This window comes from Sarcophilus harrisii, chromosome 6 (genome assembly GCF_902635505.1).
Source record: "Sarcophilus harrisii chromosome 6, mSarHar1.11, whole genome shotgun sequence".
Lineage (NCBI taxonomy): Eukaryota > Metazoa > Chordata > Mammalia > Dasyuromorphia > Dasyuridae > Sarcophilus > Sarcophilus harrisii.
Genome location: NC_045431.1, coordinates 187,055,846 through 187,082,688, shown reverse-complemented (window position 1 = coordinate 187,082,688; position 26,843 = coordinate 187,055,846). Strand labels below are relative to the sequence as shown.

Below are 26,843 nucleotides of genomic sequence, written 5' to 3'. Positions count from 1 at the left end.
TGGGAAGCAGATCACTGGACTCTTAAATATATTAGAGTGCACGTCTCTTTGGCTATCTAAGGAAGAAAAATTAGAGCTAGATAAGTGGGAACTAGTGGGACAGCAATTAATTGAACATTATGAGGCTATGGGTCCTAATTCAATTCCTGAAGAAACATTCCATATATACAATATAATACAATTGGCTTTAAAGAATCCCACAAGTTCTAAAAAAAAGGAAAAGTTTAAGGAGAACAGCCAGACAAGGAAGTGTGAGGAGAAAGGCGGGGAAATGGTACTGACAAAGCAGCTGAAAGGCATTGATAATTAGATCTTAAGTACCATACAAATAAGCTTAAAGAGTATGGTTCTTCTCACTTTCACAGCTCAGTTACACCCCAACAAGCCATTAGGGCATTCCCCATCTCCTGAGCCTCTCCCTTCATTTTCACCTTCTAGGTGGAGGGGAGGGGGGGAGTAGAGGGGGGGAGGGGGGAAATTGCAGTGACCCCTCAGCACCATCAGTGCAGCAGCTTTGTCCATCTCCTATGACACAAAAGGCACTAATTAAAGCTAAAAATGAAGGACAGGATATATCTGATTTAAAAATAGAAGCATACCCTGTGATTGAAGAGTGTGACTATTCAGGTCAAGAAAAAAGAAAATACAGTCCATTTAATTTGGAAATTATCAAAGATCTGAAAAAGGCTTGCACTCTTTATGGGTCTACATCATCTTATGTTAAGATGTTATTAGAGAATTTAGCTTTTGAAATTTTAACCCCTAATGATTGGAAATCTATAGAAAGAACATTTTTAAAATGAAAATTATGGAATATTATTGTTCTGTAAGAAATGACCAACAGGATAATTTCAGAAAGGCCTGGAGAGACTTACATGAACTGATGCTGAGTGAAAAGAGCAGGACCAGGAGATCATTATATACTGATGGATCAGGCCACCCTCAGCAACGAGATCAACCAAATCATTTCTAATGGAGCAGTAATGAACTGAACTAGCTTTGCCCAGAAAAAGAACTCTGGGAGATGACTAAAAACCATTACATTGAATTCCCAATCCCTATATTTATGCACACCTGCATTTTTGATTTCCTTCACAAGCTAATTGTACAATATTTCAGAGTCTGATTCTTTTTCTACAGCAAAATAACGTTTTGGTCAGGTATACTTATTGTGTATCTAATTTATATTTTAATATATTTAACATCTACTGGTCATCCTGCCATCTAGGGGAGGGGGGGGGGGTAAGAGGTGAAAAATTGGAACAAGAGGTTTGGCAATTGTTAATGCTGTAAAGTTACCCATGTATATATCCTGTAAATAAAAGGCTATTAAATTTAAAAAAAAATTAAAAAAAAAAAAAAGAAAGAAAGAACATTTTTAAAACCTAGACAAAACTTCTTGTGGCTTTCTGAGTATAATGAACTCTGTAGAATACAAGCCCAATGAAACAGGCAACCTGGAATTAATATAATGGTCTCTTCCCTCTCAAACCTAACACTACATTTTGCTTTTAGCTCTCTTATACTCTTACTGTACTATAATTAACTATAATTTATTAATTTCAGTCTTTTTTTTTTTTTTTTTTAAATCTATGTCACATTCCCTCAGTAGACTGTAAGTTTCATTAGGACAGAACTTGTGTCTTATCTAAATATTGGCTCTCCATGCTGTCCCAACTTAGCACAGTGTTGTAAATATAGTAAATTCTTTTTTAAAAAATATTTAATTTGTTGGAATAAATTAAAGTTCTAAGGAAAGTTTTGTGCAATGGTAAAAATTTTTGGCAGATTGTTTAGATATAATTTTAGAAGTTAACTCCAAGGATGGGTAGGAATTTAATGGGTAGGGACTGTCTGATGAAACAGTCCTATCACATAGTGTGAATTTAGCCGGCAATCAACTAAACTGAGGTGCTAGGAGACATCTGGTAGAATGGTAAAAACTTTGGCAGTCTATTAGGTCTATATTTAGAAGAGCGCTCTCTAACTATCTTATGTATCTGAATTTTATGCCAGAAGTCGCCAAATTCTTGGGATTCAAAGATCATGGATCTACAGCTGGAAGAGGCATTAGAATTTATGTACTACAACATCATATTTTTTACATATAAACTGAAATGCATAAAGGTTAAGTGGCTCTCTTAAGAATACACAGAAAGGAAATGGCAGAACCAGGATTTGACTTTCAAATTCAATCATTCAGGGGCAGCTAGGTGGCGCAGTGGATAGAGCACCAGTCCTGAAGTCAAATTCAATCATTCAAGACAACCCTAAACCCATTACCTACAGATAGTTAGTACTGAGATTAATAACCATGTTCACATTAATTTATTTAACTATTTTATCATTTACTTTTATCTTATTGCTTCTTAGGATATAATATTCCATCAGATCAGGTTAGGAGATGAGTATTTACTTTTTTACTTTTAACCACAGTGATCCTTTTGTAATTCCTTTTGCAATTAATCCATACAATATAATCAGCACTTCCTATGTAACACCTGGTTCTCTAAAATTTATTACATACAAATAAGTATTTTTTTTCTGTGTGATCTTTCACAAAAAAAAAAAAAGAAAAAAGACAGTAGATGTATTTTTCTCATCTAAACTGTAAGCTCCTTGTGAGACTACATTTTATACTTCTTTTATAGCCTAGAGTGTCTAGATTGCAGTGCAGCTGCCAACCAATACTAATAAAAATACATAAATTTAATAAAGTACTTAGCCAAAGTCACATTAGAAACAAACTGATAAAAATGAGTTCTTTAAAAAATGTTTACATCCCATAACATAATTTTCTTACCTGACATGAACGAAACTGGTTGACTAGTAATGTGCATCTCTGTGGATCTTTTCTTCCATCCAAGCTGTCCAATTCAGCAGCTACTTGATTTAATTCTTCATCTGCATAATAGAACTGAGCAAGAAGTTGTGGATCTGACCTCTGCAAAGGTGATACATATAAACAGTATTATCCTACCTGTTAATGCAGAACCAAATAATACAACTTCTAATGTTGCATACTTATAGGTAAAAAAGGAAAGACAATTTCATCAGAACAGGGCAATAAATGATATGATAGTGTGATAGTCCTATCAGCAATAAGCCCAAAGCTTAAAGTCATATCTTATGCCCTACTGCACTTATGCATTAAGTCTTACTGAGTGATATCAAATTCAAATAGCAATAGGGGAATAGTGACTTAATTTTAAAACATAATGTTATCTATGCTTTATAGTATTTGTACTTATTTTGTTAAATATCATTTTAAGCAGACTCCAGCATTCAGGGATACTGCTTTCCCATACCTCTGTTCTAAGAGGAAGAAACAGTAGTTGGTTCATCCAGTTAATTTCAGCAAAACGAGAACTTAGTTAAACATAAAGAATTCATATTTTCAACTTCTCTGGATAAGTCTTGGATCTGACCTTTTGCTGTTATAATTGCTTCTACTTCTCAATTCTTACTCTTCAAGTTGGTATACTTATCAAACCTGCACTAACACATATAGGTCTAAGGCTCCCAGAATAAATATACTGCCCTGCTTCACTTCAAATACTCACTTCTCAAGGCTCTAGGGATAACCCTAGCTTATTGGGAAATGGGGAGATAAGAGTGCCGTAGCTCCTGAGTCCTCACTTTGGTAGGCATTCTTCACATGATTTTTTTTTTCTTTTGAGGACTGAAACTGAATTCTTGATTATGCATTTCTTTTAGAAGGGTTTGTTGTGTTTCAGAGCTGGTAGAATGAGAATAATGTCATATATAAACAGGAGAATTTGAAGGACATTTTCATTTGCTTCTGCATAAAATGTTCTCTGTGACAAAGACAGATACATGTCAATCAAACTTTTATTAAACACCATACCAAATACCAGTCACTGTTTTAAATGATAGTGATAAAAAGACAAAAATGAAGCTGTTTATATTCTCCAAGAATTTATATTTTATGGGGAGAGAAAACATATACATAAATAAGTATATATGTTATTACAGAAATATTTTTCCTTTTTCATGCTATCTGTGAACTTTGAATTCCAGCTAAAACAAACAACATGTTCTCCAAACCTGACATTTCATCTTCTAGCTTCATGCATTGTTACAGGCCAGCTACCATGTCTGAAATAAAACACTGGCTCCAAATCTTACTTCACTTAGTTTTGTGTTATTTTAGTTAAGTGGCTTGATCTCCGTTTCCTCATCCATGAAATGAGTTTAATAAATAACACTCACTTCATAGGCTTGTGAGAATCAAATGATATGTATGATAAGCACTTTGGAGATAAAGTGCTATATAAATTTTTATTATTATTATTATTATTTTCATATCTCAGAATCCTACTTTCTTCAAGGAACAGATCAAATGACATCTCACCTGCATTGCACTGATTATTCCAATACTCAAAGTGTCTAATTTCATTATCTCTTAACATAACTAGGAGCTTATTCTGCATTTTCATTAATTGTCCCAAATGGGGGCAGAGTCAAGATGTCAGATTAGCGGCAGCAACCCAACTGAACAGTCTCGACATTCCCCAAACAACTTTAAAATAACAAATCAAATTGAATTAAAGATCACTATAGCTCAAAAAAGCCCAAGACAACTTAGAAAGTTGGCAGGATTGGTCGTGACAAATGGCAATTGTCCCAACTGTCTTTGCCATATCTATCTAGTCCTAGGGACTTGTTAGCTACCTCTGGATTTCTTTAATCCAGAACAAACACTAGTAAAATTTTGAACTAAGTATTTTATTGAACACCAATTAGCACTGGACTAGGCCCTATGTAGTACTATCTGCTATATTCTCTATTCTCAAGCAAAAACAAACTTATTGGAAAGAAAGATCTAACTATATATTTATATTATATATAGACACATGTCTATAGTTATTGGTATATAGATAGTATAAATATAGATATGTAATCCAAGGTTCAAGCTTGGTATATTTCCACAAGACTATATTTGCTTGTCAGAAAATAATTATTCAACACTCCATGTGTATATGAGGGGTGGTGTTGGCAAGAACTCAGGAGAAGACAGTTGGCAAGCACTTGGGAGAGCTCAGGGATAGGTCCCTGGAGAGAGAAAAACTTTGGGAAGAAGCCAACATGTCTAGGAACTAGAACTTGACATGTCTCTGATTTCTAGCTTGTCACACTAGAGACTGGGGAATTTCCTCTTGGGTGATAACAGGCACTCATTCTTGGTTAAGCTGATGTATCTTGCTCTCAGTGGGAGAGCTCATTCATTCTGTACTTTCTGCTGTATTATAACCTATACAACTGCTCTGATATTTGTTTGCTATTGCCTTAACAGGTTTATTCACTACTATTTGTGGTGGTGTTTATGAAACTTGCCTTTGTTGGGAAGGTAGTAAGGTATATAACATGGAGCATTCCTCCATTAAGAGATAGTGATGAGAAAGACAGCTTGAACCTTAAAATTATTTTCCTACATTGGCAATATTTAAGGGGAAGATAGATATAATTCGGGATTTATACCACCTTTCTGAGCAGAACACAGTGGTTGTTTTGTGGCTCTAATTTCTTGCTTCTCTTTGGGAAAGAAGCAAAGTCTGTCTTAAGAAGAGGTAGGGGAGATTCCAATATTACATATTCACATGTCCTATGAACCATTTATACAAGCCTATGTGGACATAAACATAACATACATAGCAACACACATTCATACCCTTCATATAAATGAAATAATTTTCAAATAATATAAAGGCATAATTAAGTATAAAATGTATAGTAAAAACATTCAGTGTTGTGTGAAATCTTGAAGGAGAGAGGAATATGATTAAAGATACCATACACCAAATTAAAAGAAAAAAGTTTGATCTACAACAGTGTATTCTGCAACAAAACTACCCAGGCTTGCCAAACTTGAGTGGCTCTGAAAACTATTCACATGCTGTTTATAGACATGGTTAATTAGCAAGGGGGAAAATATACCAACAATCAAGTTTTTGCATGGTGCATTTTACCACAGTTCTGATTGTCTGTTTTATATGTCCTTAATAAATCCTTTTTGGTCTCAATTATAAAATCACAAAAAATTATTTCTTGGTAAAAAATAAATTCGATCTGAAAGGAAATTTAATTTCAGAATTAATCATCATCAACATGACCTGACAACAAAGGGGTAGGCAAACCAGTCTGGCCAGAATAGTGAGGCATCCCAAGACAGATAGACAGACAGACAGACAGACACACACACACTTGACATGAACCAAATGATTCAAACAACCACCACATCAGATGGGACACTATCTCCCAACAAACCCAGGTGAATATCACTCAGACTTAGCCCTGGAACAGTGGTCTTCAGTTTATCCATCCCACTATAATTGAGAGAGACAACTCTCTCTCTTTTTTTTGCTGAGACAATTGGGATTAAGTAACTTGCCTAGGGTCACAAAGCTAAGAAGTGTTAAGTGTCTGAGGCCAAATTTGAACTCAGGTCCTCCTGACTTCAGGGCTAGTGCTCTATCCACTATGCCACCTAGCTGCCCCCGAGGGAGACAACTCTCAAAAAGAAAGGATTCAGCATCCTTGTGGTTAATGAAAATGAAATTTTTGTTTCTCTTGATGATTTTCTGAGTTTCTTCAGTTCCCTTATTTGTAAAATAAGTTCATTTGTATGAACTGACTGATCTTTTATCTATGAAATCACACTCATGCCAGTTCCTGTGGTCTTGGGATAGAGAGAACCATTTGCATCCAGAAAGATAACTGTGGGAACTGAGTGTGGCTCACAACATAGTATTTTTACTTTTTTGTTATTGCATGCTTTTTATTTTCTTTCTCATTTTCTTTCTTTTTTGATCTGATTTTTCTGGTGCAGCATGATAGTTGTGGAAATACGTTTAGAAGAATTGCACATGTTTAATACATGTTGGATTACTTGCCCTCTAGGGGAAGGGGTGGAGAAAAAAATTTAGAACACAAGGTTTTGCGAGGGTAAAAGCTGAAATCAATTTATGCATATGTTTTGAAAATAAAAAGAAAAAATAAAATACTGCCATTATCATTATCTTAAAAAAGAAAAAATGAAATAAATTTCAGTAGTTTGTCCTTCTTTTTCTTCTTCACCTGGGATGATTCTTTCACTCCAAGACATCAGGACTCATAGAGAAGGAAGGGAGAAGAAATTATTCCCTAAGGAACATGCAAAGATGATTTGAATTGATTATCCTTTTTACTGATTGTCCTTTTACTGACTTTACTAAACAGAGGTTAAATAGGAAAACTAAGGTCACATAAAATTCAGTGTCCTTTGAAATGAAAATCAGCATTAAATGGTTACATATACTTTTTATTATATAAAAATACTTCTTACTAACATATTTTTCACATATTGATTTTAAAAAAAACATATAACTTGCTTCTTTTTTCCCTAACATATGTAAGGTCGTGAGACTTAAAGAAAAACAGAGTCTTGGAAATCTTCTAATCCAGTTCCCTCATTTTAGTGATGAAGAAGCTGAGGTCTAAAGGGATTAAGTGGAGCTCTCAAGATCATATATGTAGTTAAATAGCAGAGTCAGGATTTAAATTCACATCCTTTGCTTTTACAGCCTACCATCCTGCTTTTCCAGGAATATATTTAATGCTCTGTGTTGGTTTAATATTTAACAATGATCTGGATAAAGGCATAGATGGCATGGTCTTTCAAGTTGCAGATTACCCAAATTTGGGACAAGAATTAACACACTAGATGCAAGAGACACAATCCAAAAAGAAATCTTGATAAACTATAGTACTTGACAGAAATGAAATTTGAAGTCTTACACTTGAGTTCACTAAATCAACCTCACAAGAACAGAATGGGGGAGGGGAAGCATGTTAGACAATAATATGCTTGGAAAAGTTTGGAGAGTTTTACTGGACTCAATGAGTCAGCAGTGTTCTCAGCATCTAAAAAAGATATTACTACCTTGGGTTGCATGAAGAATTAGGTAGTGATAGTTCTTCTGTATTTAGCCCTACTCAAACCATGTGGTATTATGCTCAACTATGGTTGTCAGTTTAAAAAGGACACTGATAAAGTACAGTATGTTTGGAAAAGGGCAACTAGGATGGTAAAGAACCTTGCATCACATGAGGATCAGTTTTAAGTAACTAAGGAGGCTTAGTCTTGAGGAGATAAGACTTGACAGGAATATAACAGTTATCTTATAAGATTATGAAGGGGTGTCATATGGAAAAAAGGATTCTCCTTGTTCTGTTCAGCCCAGGTATAGAAACAGGATCAATGAATAGGCCAACTTAAAAAGGATGCCACCTTTCTCCTTCAGAATTCTTTTTTTTTTATTAAAGCTTTTTAATTTTCAAAACATATGCCTGGATAACTTTTCAACATTAACCCTTGCAAAACCTTGTGTCCCAAGGTTTCCCTCCCCTTTCCCTCTTTCCCTCCCCTAAATGGCAAGTAATCTAATATATGTTAAGCATGGTAAAAAAAAAAATGTTAAATCCAATATAATGCATAGATACTTATACAATTATCTTGCTGCACAAGAAAAATCAAATCAAAAAGGAAAAAATGAGAACGAAAACAAAATGTAAGCAAACAACAACAAAAAGAGTAAGAATGCTATGTTGTGATCCACACTCAGTTCTCACAGTGTAGATGGCTCTCTTCATCATAAGATCATTGGATCAGGCCTGGATCATCTTACTGTTGAAAAGAATCACATCCATCAGTCCTTCAGAGTTCTTGACACTTGTGAGATAGGGTATTCTGGGGATTCTTTTTAAGTATAAACTAGATTCAATGGGATTTCTAATTCTTTCTAATTCCAATTCGGTTATTTTGGAAAGTCAAACTATACTTAAAACTTTCTCTTATCCACAACAGTGTTCAAGTCAAATTCCAAAATAAGATGGTCTGACTTTGAAGACCACAATGTCTGGGGGAAAGACAACATGAGCAAATGACAGAAAGAAAATACTGACTCTTGCAAAGTACTGGGTACACAAGGAAAGGTAAGACAATACTTATTCCAAAGGAGTTTACATTATAATAGTGGAAGACCACACAAATCAAGAGAAGGCTTCAGTCCCAAATAGGATAGAAAGGAAAGCCCATTGATTCTTACAGTGAAGCAACAAAGTATATGCTAATAATATTATTGGTTACCGACACTGAGTTATTTGACAACATCTGGGGTCTTGATGGTGAGAATTTTCTTTTTCAGATCTACAATAGCTGGGGTTACCAAAGAGGTTGGGAGCTGCAATTCCCACAGAAACAGATGCCCAGTCACCTTTCCTCAAGAATTGCTCCCTTCCATAATTATCAGGGTAAAGTTAGAAGAAGAGCTGGTGATCTGGCAGTTACTATTATTTTCAGAGTTCTTAGTTTAATTTGGCAATTGCTTTTGATGGTTGCAGAGATGGCAGGTCCCTTCTCTACATGTTCATTTTGTGAAATTTCAAATATAACTAGACAATATAACCTATGTGTCCACTTAACTGGTCACAAGAAAATATCAAATATTGTGATACAATGAACAGAATCAAAGAAATATGATTTAAAAAACAACACTGAATTTGGTGTCAGATCCTCTGCTATTTACTACCTTGTAATGGAACTGGTCAAATTACTAAGGCTCTCTGTGACTCAGATACCTTCTGAGTAAAATGTAAAATGAGATGACCTCTAATGGTTTTTTTAGCAAGTGAGGAAGGAAAAAGGTTTCTAAATACAGTACCTTGGCCAGAAACCCTGTCATTCAATAACTAACACCCTTCTATCTATATTATAGCAATAGAATTTGAAGATGTTTCCAAGCTGATTGCAGAGTCATTTTTACAGCTTAAGAGAAATGTCCCCATCTGTAACTGCCTCTATATTTATAGAGAGATAAAGGGAGAGAGGAGGGGGAAGGGAGGGTTAGGAGCAAGGTGAGGATCTGCAGCTCAGCTCGGCTGTGGGATGATTCAGCTTGCAGAAAGAAATAATATGTGTGAATTGTGACAAAAGTTCAAATGCCTGAGCATATCTACCATGTCACTCTTCTCTCTAATAATTTATGTACATTAATAGATTTTTATATACACTATCTCAGCTTGCAAAGTTACCATACCACATTAATGAAATCAGTATTGCCTCCCTAACCTAAGGAATTAGGTAATATGTAGATCAAGCATCATAAAGCCATCTCTATCACAGGGCAAACTTCCCCAAGTAAATTTTGTACTGATGATAATAGTTATAGCTGCTTTAAATCTAACACTATCTATACATAGTAGGTAGAATTAGAGAATTGGATGACTTTTATAACAATATTATTCTAGATGCCCAGGTTTAATCCTTATGTATGTAATAGAATATTTTTCCATATTTACAAGTTATTTAATTTCATAATAAAATTATATTTGCATATATGTATGCATACATATATTACATACACATGCATATTATCATAATGTAGCAGTCCAATAATATCAACACAAAAGAATTACCAAAACAAAAGATATCAACACAGCCTATTCAAGTAAAGTTGGTATTTTGGGGTGTTTGACTTCTAATTTAGGGAAGAAAATTCCAGGATTTCTAGCTCTTTATAATTCCCTTTATATAAGAAAATAGAATACTGGCTTTTTTTTATGGTTATTCTTTACAAAGTTTAATAAGAATTATTTTAAAAAACAAGCATAAACCTCTTGAATTTTCCCCAGAAGCACATACTCTAAAGTATACTTAGAGAAATTCCAAAGGGGGCAGAGGGAAGTATAGAGTCTCATTTTGTGTTTTAAATACTAAAATCCTAATCTTCCTACCTTCAAGGCGAAGACTCTATCCACTGTGCTTTGCAGCTTCTCAAACACAAATTAGGATACCAAATTAAACTTCTATATTTAAATTCTATAAAAGAGGAGTCTGCTACTAAATTCAATTTAAACATTTAAAAAAGGGAAGGAAAAAAATTGATTCTCCATAAAAGATTTAATCTGAAACTACACTATTCCCTATAGAATAGTCCAGGGATCTTTGGATTTTCAAAAGTCATAGTAGTGGACTTCAATCTTTGACAGGTTCTATGAGGCTAAAAAAAATATTCAAATATGGTCTTGGAGATAGATTGCATCTTTAACTAAGGATTAATCTAGCTAAGTTTGGATAGTTTTATCACCAGCAGGCTGGCCAGTAAGTAATAAATCATTTAGCCACAACAACCTAAAAGACAAAGAAAAATACATACAGTAATAACCTTTAGACCCTCTCTCCATTCTTTAAATGATGATGACCAAAAAACAAAAAAGGGGGCAGAGGCTAAGAAATACATAGCTTTTAGGCAATTCATAAACAATAATTTAACTTTTTGTATTCTAAAAGTGTATAGACAAAATGGCATAGTAGCTGAGGAGCCAGTCTTGTAGTCAGAAACTGAATTCAAACCCTACCTCTGATATGGCTATATATCACTTAAGTGCCAAAGGTGACTTTTTAGAACTATAAGATTTAGATGAATTAGCAATCTATGTTGGTGTCATTTCCATAAACCCTCCTTCAGGAGTCCTTTATATTGATGAAATCATGGGACAGGACAAAAAAAAAAAAATCTAAAAGTGAGATTTTTATAAATGACTAACAAGGTCATATATAGCTAGAAGAAGAGAAATGCATCAAATCTGATATTACCACTGTAGATGAAATCTAAAGATAAAGAAATTACTGCTAAATAGTTGGTTGGTTCATTAAATGTCCAAAGGCCAGAGTGATGATGAGGTTGAGTGATCCTAGAGAGTTCAGATTGAAGCAGTTTACTTAGCTTCTATTCATCATGGCTTCTAGTAGTCTACTTGAGAGGGTGGGTCAGCAGTAGCGGCAAAGGTGGGGTAGAAAATGACCAAAATAAAGATTTGAAGATAAATCAAAAGATTTCAGAGATGTCAGCTGCTCTAGATATTTAAATAACATCCATAAAATATGAATACATTTACATTAAAATTAAGAAAATAAAATAATAAAAAACAGTGCAGTGTGGTATAGTGTTCTAGTTAGCTCTATAGGGAAGCATCAGGAGCAGTGGGTGGAAGGTGCAAAAAGGTAAATTTGGGTTTGATGTCAGGAAAACTAAAAGAGCTGTCTTAAAGGGGAACTGGCAGCTTAAAGGGAGGGAGAATAAGGAGGGTATTGTCCTAATTGCATCAGACAATCACTTATCCAGCAGATTTTAGTGGTGGTTCCTTTTAGGTATGACTTGGACTATATTACCATGGAGGTCCCATCCTAATAAAAAATTTTGTGATTCTGAGTTTTAGATTTGGCATCAAAGGATGTAGTTTCAGAGTAAACTAGATAACATATGAAGAACTTCCAATTCAAAAATGTGATTTTATACTCCTAATTAAATCCATTTAAATTTAACAAGTATTTTAAAAATATTTTGTTGATAGCTTTTTATTTTTATATAACATATAATTCTGAATACAACCTTCATCCTCTTGTATCCAGCAAGCTACATCCTTGTATTAAAGGGTTTTTTTAAGAGAGAAAAAAAGACATTTTGGTAAAAAACAAACAAAAAAAATAGTTACTATGTCTGACAACATATGTAATATTATCTACCCATAATCACTCAACTCTACAACAAAAGAAGGCCAGATACATTTTTCTCAGTTTTTTTCAGTCAATAAACATCAGGCACCCATTATATTCTAGGCAATATGCTAAACTCAGGAGATACTAAGAAAGGCAAAATATGATCCTAGTTCTCAAGGAACTTACAATTTAATGGGAAATGACTATACAGAAAAAGAAGATGAAAAAAGGGACATGAGGCAGCTGGATGTGGGCAAAATAAAGTCTAGAAAAGTACAACTGGATGGGAAAAGCTGGCCAAAGCCCTCCTTAAATGGAGTTTCTGAGCAATCTCTGCTTTCCACTCTCCACATTTCTACATTTGGTTGGTCTCACCAACCAAAACAACTTAAGAACCAGAAAAGAAAGCCTTCAATGTCAAATCCCTTGCCACTGTCAAATGAAATAGAAGTAAATATGGTTTAATCCAAGGAAGTACCATTAAAGATTGGATTCTGTCTACTTTGCCACTACACCCCAAAAACCATATATGGAGCCTTTTCTATCTAACCTGATGCTGAAACATCCTAAATGTGATGTCTTCCCCATTAGAATGTAAATCCCTTGAAAACAGAAACTGTATTGTTTTTTTCTATTTATCATCAGGGCTTACCATAGTACTTTGCACATAGTTATAGCACTTAATAAATGCACTTTTCATTAATTCCTTCTCTGTCTTCTTTTTGGATGATCATTTACATTATAACCCTTGGGGTCATTCCCCAAGGATCCATCCTGGGCCTTATTCCCTTTGATTTCTACATTCTCATTAATTCCTCTGAGTTAAATGATCATTTCTATGCCACTGACTCCCACATCTAGACATCTAGCCCTAGACTTTCTCCTAAGCTCCACTCCAATAGTGAACAATGTCTACTGGACATTTCACACTGAATGTCCCAAAGGCATTTCAAATTCTAAATTTGCAAAGCATTTATTTCACAAAATAATCTAATTCTCTTCTATTATAAACTTCCTTATTAGGCCACAATCATCTTTTCAGTTACTCAATATCATCCTCAATTTAATGGGAAATGACTATACAGAAAAAGATGAAAAGAGGGACATGAGGTACCTGAATTCACACACATGCACAATTGACTTTAGTCTTGTCATTTCTACCTCCATGAATAATCTTTCTGATATCCTTTCTCCTTTTCCTCTCCTCATGCAGCTGTAGCTGTTACCTTCTCCTGGTCTTTATACGTAGGACTACAATAGCCTTGTCATTGGTCTCCCTCCTTCAAGTCTCTCTCTTCATCTGTGAAGACATAGCTACCCCTAGATTCAATAAACTCACTGTCTCTGAGACCAAAAGACTTCTCTTTTGAGCATTAAAAGCCCTTTATAACCCATCCTAACCTCCCCCCCAGCCTTGCATATAATTCATTACTTATATACAGACACACACACACACACACACACACACACACACTTTATACAAAACCTATCTTTCTTCTGCTCCTTATGTAATTCACCTCCTATCTCTGTCTTTGCATTGGCCCCCATGTCTAGGATGTACTCTCTTCTTAACTTTGTTTCTTTCCTCATTTCCTTAAACCGTCAAAAGTCAAATTAGAAGTATTTATTTAAGCACCAACTATGTGCTAGGCACTGTGCTATATACTGGGGATGCAAAATAAGGCCAAAAAATAAAAAGTCTCAAGAAGCTCAATCTAGAAGATGAGATAATAGACAAACAACTATAACCACAAAAGATATATGGAGGATAAACTGGAGATAATCACAAAGGGAAGATGTTAAATTAAGAAAGATCAGAAAAGGCTTCTTATAAAAGATAGGACTTAAGCAGAGTCTTCAAGGAAGTCAGGGAAAGTAGGAGGGAGAATGCTTTCAAGATGGGGAATAGCCAGTGCCAGTGCCCAGAGTCAGAAGATGAAGAGTCTTATGTGAAGAAGAAGCAATGAGATCAGTGTCATGAGATCACAGGGACATGGAGGGAGAATAAGGTTTAAAAAGAATGGAAAGAGGAGAAGGGATCAGATTATGAATGGCTTTAAAAGCCAAACAGAAGAGCTTAAGTTCAAGGGCTAGCTTCTTCACCAAGTCTTTCTTTAGTCTCCCAAATTTCCCTCTAAAAGAGGGTTTCTTAAACTTTTTTCTACTGACAATCCCTTTTCACCCAAGAAATTTTTACATGACCCTAGGTATACAGGTATATAAAATAGGCCTACAAATCAAACATTTACTGATGATAAATCATAAAGAAATTTATTTTAAAACAATTATTTATAATTTTACCATTTATTAAAGACAAGTACATTTGCATAATAATGAGATGGATGTTCTTGCTTATTTTTACATAAACAATTAAATCTTGGAATATTTGGTAGCTTTTACTGTTACTTTGTGATGTCTATGTTTTTCCTCAAGCTAACTGTAAAATCTCCATGAATAGTTACTGTTTTCACTTTAATGCTTTGTAATGAATAAAAAGTTCAAGAGACATAATTTCTGGGTAATTAATTATTTTATTAATCATGCTAGAATATCTTTAATAAAAAGGGTCAGTGACATTCTCAAATGCCAAAGATTCTCATGGAACCCAATTAATGCTTATATTCCCTTAAAATTGAGTTGCTTGTTCCAGAGAATGACAATCAACTCTGACTGATTAACAATAATTGAAAAGAATGATTATTATTATGGGAGATGGACCTATTCTAATTAAAGGCTTGGGTATCTTTTACTTTCAAATAACCTTCAGATATGGTCAATTTAATCAATCTACCCCTTGCCCAAACCTGCCTAAGTACAATACAATGGGCTAAAATCCACCTTAGATTAAATTATTTATAAGATTTTTTAGTTTGGTGAGGCAACAAACTGGATAAAATAGTCTAAATCGGGTAATCCCAGGGTTGAAGAATACATGAGATAACAATTGTCAATCACTCAGCACATATGTCTGGCACATAATAAATGCTATCTATATAAATGTGAGCTATTCTTAATATTATAAATAATCAAGGGGAAAGGAACTGATTACTGCCTGAGAGTATAGCTAGCTGAAGTTCAAAGGATCAGATGATTTGAAGCAAAAGAATCTTAGAAATTACCTATCAATCTTCATAATTTACAAATGGAGAAACTTAAGTCCAAAGAGTTTTGAAAACTAGTCCAAGTTTCCATAACTAGTATAATAGCAAAAAGAGAATTCAAACCTGGGAGAATCCAAAGTCAGAACAGATTAAGACAAAAAATCACCTCCTCTTTCAGAGTAATATCCTAAAATAACAGAGGGCCACTCTTTCAACGGTATCGTATTTGAAAAACAATACCAATGATATGATCCTATTTCAAGGCAATGTCAAATGATAAAAGGCAATATAAAAATGGAAACATTTGTTATTTAATAACATTTCTATATCATAAGAAATCTGATCTTGTATTTTCTCTATCCTTTGTATGATTTTGCATAAACTTTAAAATTCAAATAATTATATGTATAATTTCTGCCTTTTTCTCAATGTATCCACTGTTAGTCACCAAGACTATGAAAAAAGTACTAAAATAAATATACATTAATTATAGTAATTTTCTTAGCTTTAAAACTGAAGCTTTCAAATTATATGTATTTTCAACCCTTGTGCTCCCACCAAAAGTTCTGTCTTAATGCTTGGCTATGAATGTTTCCAGAACAAAAGCTTTAAAATATTTGGCAAAAACTTTCCAAAGACATTAAATTTTATTATGAAGTTTTAAAACTTTCATATCAATGAATGTATATAATAAAACTTTTTTGAAAAATAACAGAAAATTATCCATATGCTAGCACAAATTTACAAGATTGTAATGCATATTTTTCAAAGGACAGATTTACAAAGAAAAGCTTTATTATCAAACAAGCTTGACATTTTATGAGGAGGGAAAGAAGTTTGCTTTTGTACAACTTAAAATTGTACAACTATCTAATTTGTATAGAAGTCTGAAAGACATAGTAGTATAAAACTGAAAATTCCTCAATTCCCACTCAATTTTTAACCCTTTTAACTAGGTTTCTTCTCAACTCAAACTGCTTTCTCCAAGACCACAATATTGCCAATGGCACTTTATCTCTTCCTCCTCGACATTTTTTATGCCATTAGATGTTGTGATATACCTCCTCTTTATGAATGTCTACTTGTATTCCCTTGGTTTTCCTCCTGTTTCTCTGTCAGAAGATATATGGTATCTTTTGTGAGTAATATAAAAAAGACTAATGTCTGGATCACAGAGCACATGTAAGAAGAATGGAAAGGTAGGAAAGGGTCAAGCTTTGGCAGTTTCTAATCCTTTCAACATAAGTGTCCCTCATGGTTCAGAATATAGCAATGTTGCTTCTCTATCTCTCTTCTAGAGCTATCTCATTCACTGACCCAATTTCAAAAGCATATGGCTCAAAACCACATTTCTTTTTCTACCCTTACCCATTCCCAAACCTTCATTTCCATATTTCCAAAAGCCTAATACATATAGCCATTAAGTTGGCCTCTAGTATCTCAAACATGGCCAAAACTTAGAAAATATTATTAGCCTCCAGCAAATACCTGTATTCCTTTGCCTTTTAATATGATTACATATTAGAAATTAGAGGAGACCAGATGCTGCACAAACACCCTGGTAAACACACTAATAAAGCTCTAAAAATTCAAAAGAAGGAACAATGATAAAGAAAAATGAATTGGTTGAAAGGTCCACTCTGTCCAGAAATGCATAAAAAGTCTTATCATAATTCAGTGGAAATACAAAGTGGAGATAAGTTAAGGAAGACAGAAACCTATTTTAAAAAAAAAAAAAGTGAGAGAGAGAGAAAGAGAGGAATCTCACAGCTGAATGGAAACCAGAGCAAGGCTCAACATGGGCAACCTAAGTCCTAGCGCTCATGACATCCAACCCCATTCAAAACTGGAGATGATGTCTTTTAGTACAGGGAGACTTAACGGCCCAAAGCACAGTAGGAAAAAGGGGCCAGACCAGCATTAATGCACAGCACAGGGTGGTCCAAGAATCTGGTCCAAGGCAGAAATAATGAGTGTCACTATATAATTAGTGCTGTTCTGGCCCTAAGGGCCTAGTGCTCTCCAGGAGACAGCATCCAAGCATCCCATACTTAACCCAGCCAGCTAGGTAGTCTGTGACTAAAGCACAATGAGAAAATATGTTAAAAAAGGTGAGTCTTAGCCACCAAACACAGAGTTAAGCACCTACCCATACTCTCAAAGAATATAGGAGCCAAGTTTATCCAAAACACAAACCCCATCCAGAAACTGTGGCTGGAGATATAAGTAAATAGAATGAAATGTCAATATAATGAAGAAACTTCTTAGAATGAGGCACATTCAAGGGATAAACAAAGAAAGAGAAAGTAACTATATGACAAATTCAAATAGTGTCCCAGAGAACAGAAGGTCCTTATCACAATGATTATAAGCTTAGTAGATGAATAACTGGCATATTTCTAACCATTGTCCCAGCACCAAAAGTCTACATAGTGAATTGAAATATATGTATATATTTCTTTTTTGTTTTGTTTTGTTTTGTGACATGGTTAATATGAAAATGGGGTTTCACAAGTATAATTGATATATTGCTCATCTCAATGGATTAGAGAAAGGTTGGGAGAGAGGAAAGAATTAGGAACTCAAAACATTCTTTTTATTTGAATGTTTAAAATAAATAAATTTGGGAAGGGGATCCTCCACATAACACTATTTCATTAAACAAATATTCAGAAAATGAATGGCAGACTACCAGGGGTCCTGAAACTTTTTAAATAGGCGGCCAGTTCACTGTCCCTCAGACTGTTGGAGGGCCATACTATAATAAAAACAAAAACTTTGTTTTCTGGGCCTTTAAATAAAGAAACTTCATAGCCCTGGGTGAGGGGGATAAACGTCCTCAGCTGCTGCATCTGTCCTGTGGGCTGTAGTTTGAGGACCCCTGGACTAGACAAACAACATCAATATCTCAAACCTAGATGAGTCAAACACAAAAACCCCATCCATTCAATAAACATTAATCTAGTGTCTACATGTGACTGAGACTCTCAGGGGCTGAAGATACCATCTTTTCTTACATTCTCCTTGGAACACTGTATTTAGACTTAGAAGATACATAGATTATTTAAACTATCCTTCCAATTGGCCTCTTCTACTTCTAGTCTACTTAACTAATCATAAAGCATAGCTCTTTAAATCTTATTCGATCTTCCAAAAATCTTAAAAAGCTTTCAATTACTTACAAAATCTGGTCCAAGCATATATTTCTAACCTTGCTTATTGCTATTCCCCTACATGGACCTTAAGTTCTAGTCAAATTTGATCACTCATTATATTGGGAAAAATCTTTGTGTTTTCATTCATTGAATTCCATCTGCTAGTATATCCTTCACCTGATTGTTAATAAAATCCTAACCCAGTCTTCAAAGACCATATGATACTAACTCTTCTGTGGCATTTTCCTGATTCCACCAAGTAAAAGGTTCTTCCAATTCCGTGTTTGTCCCTTACTGTCTATAACCTTTTATTTCAGTTACTGTCTATAGGTCTATTATTCATGTTTATCTCTTCCACAGTCCTTGATATATAGCAGCCTCAATAAGATGTGGTGGGGATATACTAAAAGTAGCTGGACATCTTAGGAATGTTATTAAATTGATTTATTAGGACCCTGGTTAGAATTATATTATAGATTGTCATTTTTTTTCAGCTGAGACCAGCTATTTGTCAATGACAATAGACTAAATATCATGAGTAAATTTGTGATCCCAAATTCATATTTTCCCAAAGGCTTTTATTTCAGTAAATGTCATTCTCAGAAAAATCAGGGTAAAAAGCTAAGGATTGATATCTTTCATGATAATCTAACGGCAAAAAAAGGTAGTTTTTTATTTGATTTTAGCCTAATTTTGGTCTTCACTTGTTACAGAAGTGCATAAAATGCATGTAATGTTAGTTTTTAAAAATTAAAGTATAACTCCACGACATATGCATTTTATTTGTATCCCTTTATTTTTCATATTTGTAAGATGTTCATAATAAAAAGTTCCTAACTTGTACTTCTGTACTTTTCTACTATAAATGAAATAATAAAGAGTAAATGACATTCTATTATCATGTATATAAGTCTACTTTAAATGAGTAAGAAATAACTAAAGAAGAAAATTGAATAAAATTCAATAAATTAATTTTACAGAAAAAAATAGACTAGTTTTCTTTCTAAACTAATTAACTGCAAGCAATACTAAGAAAATCATAAAAATAATTTAATGAAAGCTAATATTTACTGGTAACTTCAACAAAAGTTTCCATTTATATAGCTTAATGAGGATATATTAGTGAATGATCCATTGGTAAGATTGCTTTTTTCTGCCTACAATTTAGTAACATATATTTTATAAAACTCACTCTAATTAGTGTTTCATTTGATGGCGCATACTTTATCAAAATTTTTATTCTTTTTAGAACTGATTTAATTCCCTGTATAACTCACAGAAATAACAACAGATCCATTTTCATAACTTCAATATAAAAATAAATTTTTAAAAAAAATTTTGTTCAGGTTTCTTTCCCGTTTTCATGATATTACAATTTAAATTCCTAGTACTACTTGTACTAGCTTAATGTGACAACCTAGCTTCATAGATATACACATAATGTTTCCATAAATAAGCCATTTCAGAATTTCACTCAATAAAACAAATAAACAACCCTTCTCGAATCCAGACAAAGCAAAAAATATTTTTCTTGTTTTTCCTTTCTTGGAAGTAGATTTATAAACTTGTTTAAAAAAAAAAAAGACTGTCATCTTTTCTTCATCAGAGAGATGCATCATTAAGCAATATATCTATAACAAATTTTTGTTAGATTTAACTGAATGAACTATCAGTAATTTTTCATTTCTCCCAATAATGAAATATTTACCATTTTTTATTTCATAATATTTATATAAATCTGAATCTATCTTAAACTTTGATTGTTTATAAAATATAAAATAAGACTATAAGCCTTTACTATTTTCCTTTTCCAAATAGAAACATCAAATAACCACGTTCCTTTTTAAAATTACAATAGAAGTCTAAGTTGAATACAAAATCTGAACTCGTTTTCCAAAAATATTCTAAACATTGTTTTATAGCATAGTACTCTAGATTTCTTCACAGGAGATTAAAGTATAAATACTTATGTGCATTAAGAAAACAATATACATAATGACTACAACAATATAAATAGAAAGAACTAGTCAAAAAGTTGAAGGTGAATGTTGTCAAATTATAAAGAAGAAGCAGGCTTGGAAAAAAAAAAATAGAAATATAAGAAAATACTGCCACCCTCTTTGAAGGGGTGTAAAACAAGTGTTTTACAAAGCATATATTTTCAGATTTTCAGATTTTTCCACCTTTTTTGTCTTTAAAAATATTATTTTCTATATGGGATGGCTCACTGAGAAGGGTAGGAGCAAGGATGCTGGGGCAAAGAGGTGATGTGAAAAACAACAAAATCAATAAAAAACATGTTAAAAATAATAAAATAAATGCTTCTCTGATACACACATGCTTCCTACCTGCAAAAATGAAAAGAAAGAGTTAACAAACAATTAACTATATGTTAGCCTGGAAAATATACTGGCTCAGAACCATCAGAGATAAGAAATTTGAGGTAACCAAAGATACTAACTAAAGAAACTGCACTGTTGGTCTCTCAGAAACTAAGCTGAGTGCTTTTCATAAGAGGTGCTATCTTGGGATGAGACTATAGAATGTGAGTTCAATCTGGCCTATAAGTCTTAATCACCGGATATATACTTACCTAAGTGCCTGATCAGAATCCCAGCCACTTATATATCTTAATCTCCAGTGTTTAGAAATGACACATGATGCTGATCATTGGATCTTTTGGGGATCAGGATGGGTCCATCATCTAGTCCTTTCACACAATCCTATAGTTGGCAAACTCCCTACCTCCTCCTTCCTGTCCCTCTTATTCCTAAACTTCAGAGCTGCAGTCACTGAAAAAAAAAAATCCTCCCCCCAAACCCAATAATACCTCCATTCCCATCTCACATCTTCCCTGTACTCATTCCAATTTAATTTAGCTCTATTTTCTATATTCCCTTCCAAACTGTCCTCTGGGACTCCTAGATTTATTATAATAAACTCCCTTTTATTCTATTTCTCTTTATCTCAGAAGCATCCCATCTCTTAAGTTCAGAGCTCTCCTTCCAGAAGAAAGCACATCCCTGCCTACCTTATCTGGTGTGGCTAGCTTTTCTAGTGCCTCACATACTGGTCCAAGAGGCATCAGCCTTTCATTTCCTGTCACTCTGAGATCTTCCCCTTGGCCACTGTCATTCGGCAGTCTTTCTTTTGAGGTTCATTCCATCATCAGTGCCATGATATCTACTCCTCTATCTGTCTCCTTGTTGCTGTAATCTATAGCTTCTATATCACTCTCCTAGAAGTTTAGAATCTGTCTTACAGTAAACTTCTCTCCACCTTTACTGCTGGCCTTCATACTTAGAAACTTCAATGTCTGTGCTGAAAGGTCCCTAAATATAACCTCCCAGTTCATTAACCTCTTCCCATGATCTACATTTTTACTCAACCCCAGAAATCCTTAGGGCTGGCAAAACCTTAGAACTCTCATCATCATCCAAAGGCTTCCTCCATGATCTCAAACTTTGAAATTGCCATCTTTGTTCATAATCTCCTGATCTTACATACTTCCTTCTATCTCACTCCTCAACAGATTCTTCATCTTCACAGGTCAACTGTACAGTACTTTCCATTATTCTGAATTTCCTGCTGTTTATTTTACCTCCATTCTCACTGTAAATAATCTTAAATTCTGGATTATTCCCATAATTTGTCTTCTCAATTACTGAACTTGTACTATCAAACACCACCATCAGCCATCATGCCCATACACTAAGTCCATTAAAAATTCGCATCATGTAATCTCAGCTGAGCTCTCACTATTGCTTTGTAATAATTTTACTACTCTTTGATCAACTATTATCCTTACCAAAGCAGCTGCTCCAAATATTATTCTTTCTCAGGATTCTAGTACCACACTTCCATTCCCCTGCCTCTCAGAGGAAGACACTGCCTCCTACTTTACTGAAATAACATAAAACATGAATCATGATCTCCCTCCTTTTCCTTTGCCCCAGTCTTTAAAAAACAGATAGTCTTTCTCCTTATCAAGGCTAACAACTTTACTGGTACTTTTGATCCATTTTTCCCTTTGTTGCTGCTAGGAGTTTGTTCCACAGATCATTTCTTTCCTATCTCATCTTCAGTCTTTGCTTCATACTAGCTTTTCCCCTGTTACCTACAAACATACCCAGATCCCCCTTGTAAAAAAAAAAAAAAATTAACTTGGCCCTAAGATCCCCTCAAGCCATCATGTAGTACATGTCTTTACATAACTTTTCCTCTATAATTCCTACATAATTTCTTGCCTGACTCAGTCTGAGAAGTAATGCATATATTACTACCTGCAGCATAGAGTATACTCTCATTCAACTTACCTTATTCACAACTAATTTAATTTGATATTTTTCTTCTTTTAAAAAGAAGCATTCTACCATGTAAAAAATGACCAGATTAGTGATATAAAAGATTTTTAATTTAACACCTTTCCTTCATGAATTGCAAAGTGATATTACATTCAATAACTAGAATAGTTCAGTTTGAATTTTATATAAATTAAATATGATGAAGTTCAATAGCTGACAGCTAACCTTAGGCCCAACGTATTTGGCCCAAATACATATTCTTTTCCTTTTATGAAGCAAATAATGAAATTTTAAAAATTAACTTTAAAACAAAGTAAAAACTATGTACTAAGTTATACCCTTTGGAAAGTTTTAAAATCAAGTCCTTTATATATTTCTAGATGACTTGCACAATTAAAAACTCATTCCCCAAAATCCTGAGGGGGAAAAATAACTATATGCCCAGGTCCTAAGATAACACATGAAAAAAAAAAAAAGAAAGAAAGAAAAGCAGTACAAAGGGTAGTAAAAAAAAAAATCAGTTTAAATTAGAATATGTATATGTATACTCTGTAAAGGGATGATTTAAATATTCTCATGCAGATTTTGTCTTTAACAAACTAAAAAGTGGATGTAAGAAAATAACTGAATAGGAAGAAGCATTTGGAACCAAATACTGACTCTAATTTTCCTAAGAAGGTTTTTTTGTTTGTTTGTATGTTTTGTTTTGTTCTGTTTTTACATTTCTCTGATGGATCTTAAAGAACAACCAAAAAAAAAAAAAATGCACCAATATACCTGGGTAATACATACATTTTTCCTTATCTATCAAATAACTATCCATTCTGGAACCAAAACTGGCCATCAGCTTGATTCCCATGAACTATCAGAGGGGGACTCTGTCTAGGGGCTACTGAGTCTTTTTTAGACTTAGGAACCAATTACCTGACTTGGGAGTTACATGGCTCCTTATCAGAAAGGGATTACTAAAAAAACAATTAAAATCTTAGACTCTATTTCCCACCCAAATATAATAATTAGAAATTTTACTATAAAAGATCTTTTTAAGTTCTCCAAATTGAAAAGTTCCCTTACCAGACAAGAAAAGATCAAATTCATAAAGAAAAAGTAAAGACTTTTACTGAAATCTCAAACTAATACCAGTTTTGTTGAATCCTCTTATTCACTGCCTTAGCAAGGATTCATAGGGAATGCTCTACAAAATATCAGTCTTGTACTTGTTGATTTGTGCTTCTGTGTTTCTGTATGTCTATCTTTTCATGTTTCAGTGTTGGGATAGAATAAACTAACTTTTCTTGTGGCCATGAAAATTAAGCATAGAACATAATTAACCTTAAATATAAAATTGATTGCATTTGTGGATTTAATACTTTTGTGGTACTTCAATATTGTGAAGTTTGTTTTAGGAGAAGAAAAAAATAACATATAGATTGCTTTTATTATTTTAACAAGAGAGGTTATTTGGTTTTTTACGCTAATTTTAAATGGTAGACTGATGGAAATCAGCAAGATTTCAAAGACAGTTTACAATTTGAAGTTTATTCTTGACCTCAAAATGAGAGGTTTGTTTAAATCAGGGAGTGACTTAATTAAAATTGATTTTAAACATTAGAAATTATCAATCCCAACTTAATTAGGCTCTGAAACTAAAATTTGTAGAATATGGTCACTTGTGGCCATCCCAGAAGTAAAATTTTTTTAATTCTGGAAATTACTCTTTATATATATATATATATATATATAAATTACACAAAGATGCTAAGTATTAAATTAAGCCTATCTAAATTTGAATGATCCACATGACCCTCAAATTATTATTTAGTTTCGACAACCAGTCAATCAAAATTTAAAAAACATTTTTGTTAATTGCCTAGGATAACATGAGAAAGGAAGTGAGTTAGATGATACAGAGCACAATGTCTATGAGGAAAAAGGTAAGGACTAGAACTAGATGTTTCTACTGTCTGAAAGAAAGTCATATTGTTAAGAATTGTAAAAGTAGAGGGAATATTTGTGGAATGGGTATTGCACAAAGAAGGATATAAGGAATTAAATATAGTCCACAAGATAAAACTAGTCCTGAGGAATATTAGATATAGATTACTAGTGCTAGCTTTAATTTTTATTTTGCCACCCAATATTTGACATCTAGGGCAATGTGTTTAAAAACTGCAAAAATAAGTTTTTGTCCTTAAAAGTATACTTTGATCAAGATTTCTCTATATTGATTTTGAATACAATCAATTTAGAATAGCAAACATTAATACTTAAAAATATATGCTATTGTTGTAGCATTGTCTAAGAAACATGAATTGAAAAATGCAGTTCTCTTGATTTGGATATTACAGAACATTGTCAGGGTATTTTAAAGGAAGGAGGGCAATACTGAATCTACAAAGAAAACTCTATATTCTGAAATGTGGAACATAGATCATATTTTAAGCACACTTTCCTCAGAGATGAAAATTTTATTGTTTTAAAGAGGGAAAGAAAAAAAGAGGGAACTAAACCACTTTGCAATCGTTAAGAGTTTTGTCTCTTGATTACTTAAACAATTAAGTTCACAAAATGTTCCTGCAAATTGAAAGTTTACTTACTTTTAAATCGGTCACAAGTCTTTCTCTTTTCATGAAGGCAGTTCTTAAGAGGCAGATAAATTTAAGCTGCCAACTGTTCCTGAAAATTCACTGATACTTAAGAGCTGTTTGCTGTTCTAATCTTCTTTTTTTACTGATCTTGCAAACAGGTTCAATTTCTCTTTTTTCTCTTCCCTCTTTAAAACAATAAACTTGTCACTTTGCAGGGAAAGAGTAATTAAAAAGCTAATCCACTTTTCACTTTTTGGAATCTAGATTCTGAATATGTTTGTTAGGCCTAAAGGTGTCAAAAGCTAGAATGTAGTGTTAACCACTCCAGCACTATTTGTTGCAACAGCACTTTTAAGCTTAGTTTTGATTTTCTAATTTTTCTTAAATCCATAAAGACTAGTATATCGTATTCTGTCAAAATTTTAATCAATCAACTGATTTAACTAGGATAAAATTGTATAAGATCTGAAGCACAATATTTCTATTACTACATGAGACAAATGACATTGAATATTATTGACCAAGAGATTAATTTTTTAAAATAATTAATTGATAAGACAGCTAGATGGCTCAGTGAATATAGCAATGGGCCTGGATTCAAGAAGGTCTGAGTTCAAATCCAACCTCAGACACTTAATAGCTGTGTGACCCTGGGCAACTCACTTAAGTTCTGTTTGCCCCTAGAGAAGGAAATGGCATTATCTGCAGTATCTCTGCCAAGAAAATCCCATGGACAGAGTTTCACTGAGTCATGAAGATTGAACATGATTGAACAATTGATAAGTACTGAAAATGCAAAGGAAAAGTTTAATAAAATTAGTTCTAATTTTAATCTAGGATATGATTGGAAAATTAGGAAAGAAAACTTCTTGTAAGGGATTTTAGACACAGTGGACTCTGTCCTTAGAAAATGTTAATACTTAAGAAAATGACAAATGTCTGTGAGTGAAGAGGCTTCCTTTTTAAAATATCAAGGTTACATTAAGAATATAAAAGAATAGGCTTAGTGATTTGAATAATTTAAATGAGAAAAAAGAAAAGGTTTATAGGAATGTGAAGAAATGCCACCAGGAATCTTTGAAAATAAGTCAGATTGATAACAATTGGTTTTGGATTTAAAAGAGCTGGTATCAAAT

The 26,843-nt window shown here is 33.5% G+C and overlaps 1 protein-coding gene across 7 annotated transcripts in view; it reads right to left on the bottom strand.

Moving 5' to 3' along the window:
• The window catches only part of ZFYVE28 (zinc finger FYVE-type containing 28), a 182,657-nt gene that overhangs the window by 137,226 nt on the left and 18,588 nt on the right, over positions 1 to 26,843 (bottom strand). For 6 of the 7 annotated variants that reach the window (XR_004230199.1, XM_031942322.1, XM_031942323.1 and 3 more), the window contains exon 2: positions 2,804 to 2,944. Coding sequence is in view for 5 of the 7 variants with exons in the window: in XM_031942322.1 (XP_031798182.1) it covers positions 2,804 to 2,944 (141 nt within the window). In the remaining 2 variants the exon portion in view is untranslated. Of the gene's footprint in view, positions 1 to 2,803; positions 2,945 to 3,563; positions 3,943 to 26,843 lie in introns of those variants that run through there. The other variant, XM_031942324.1, reaches the window with a different exon arrangement.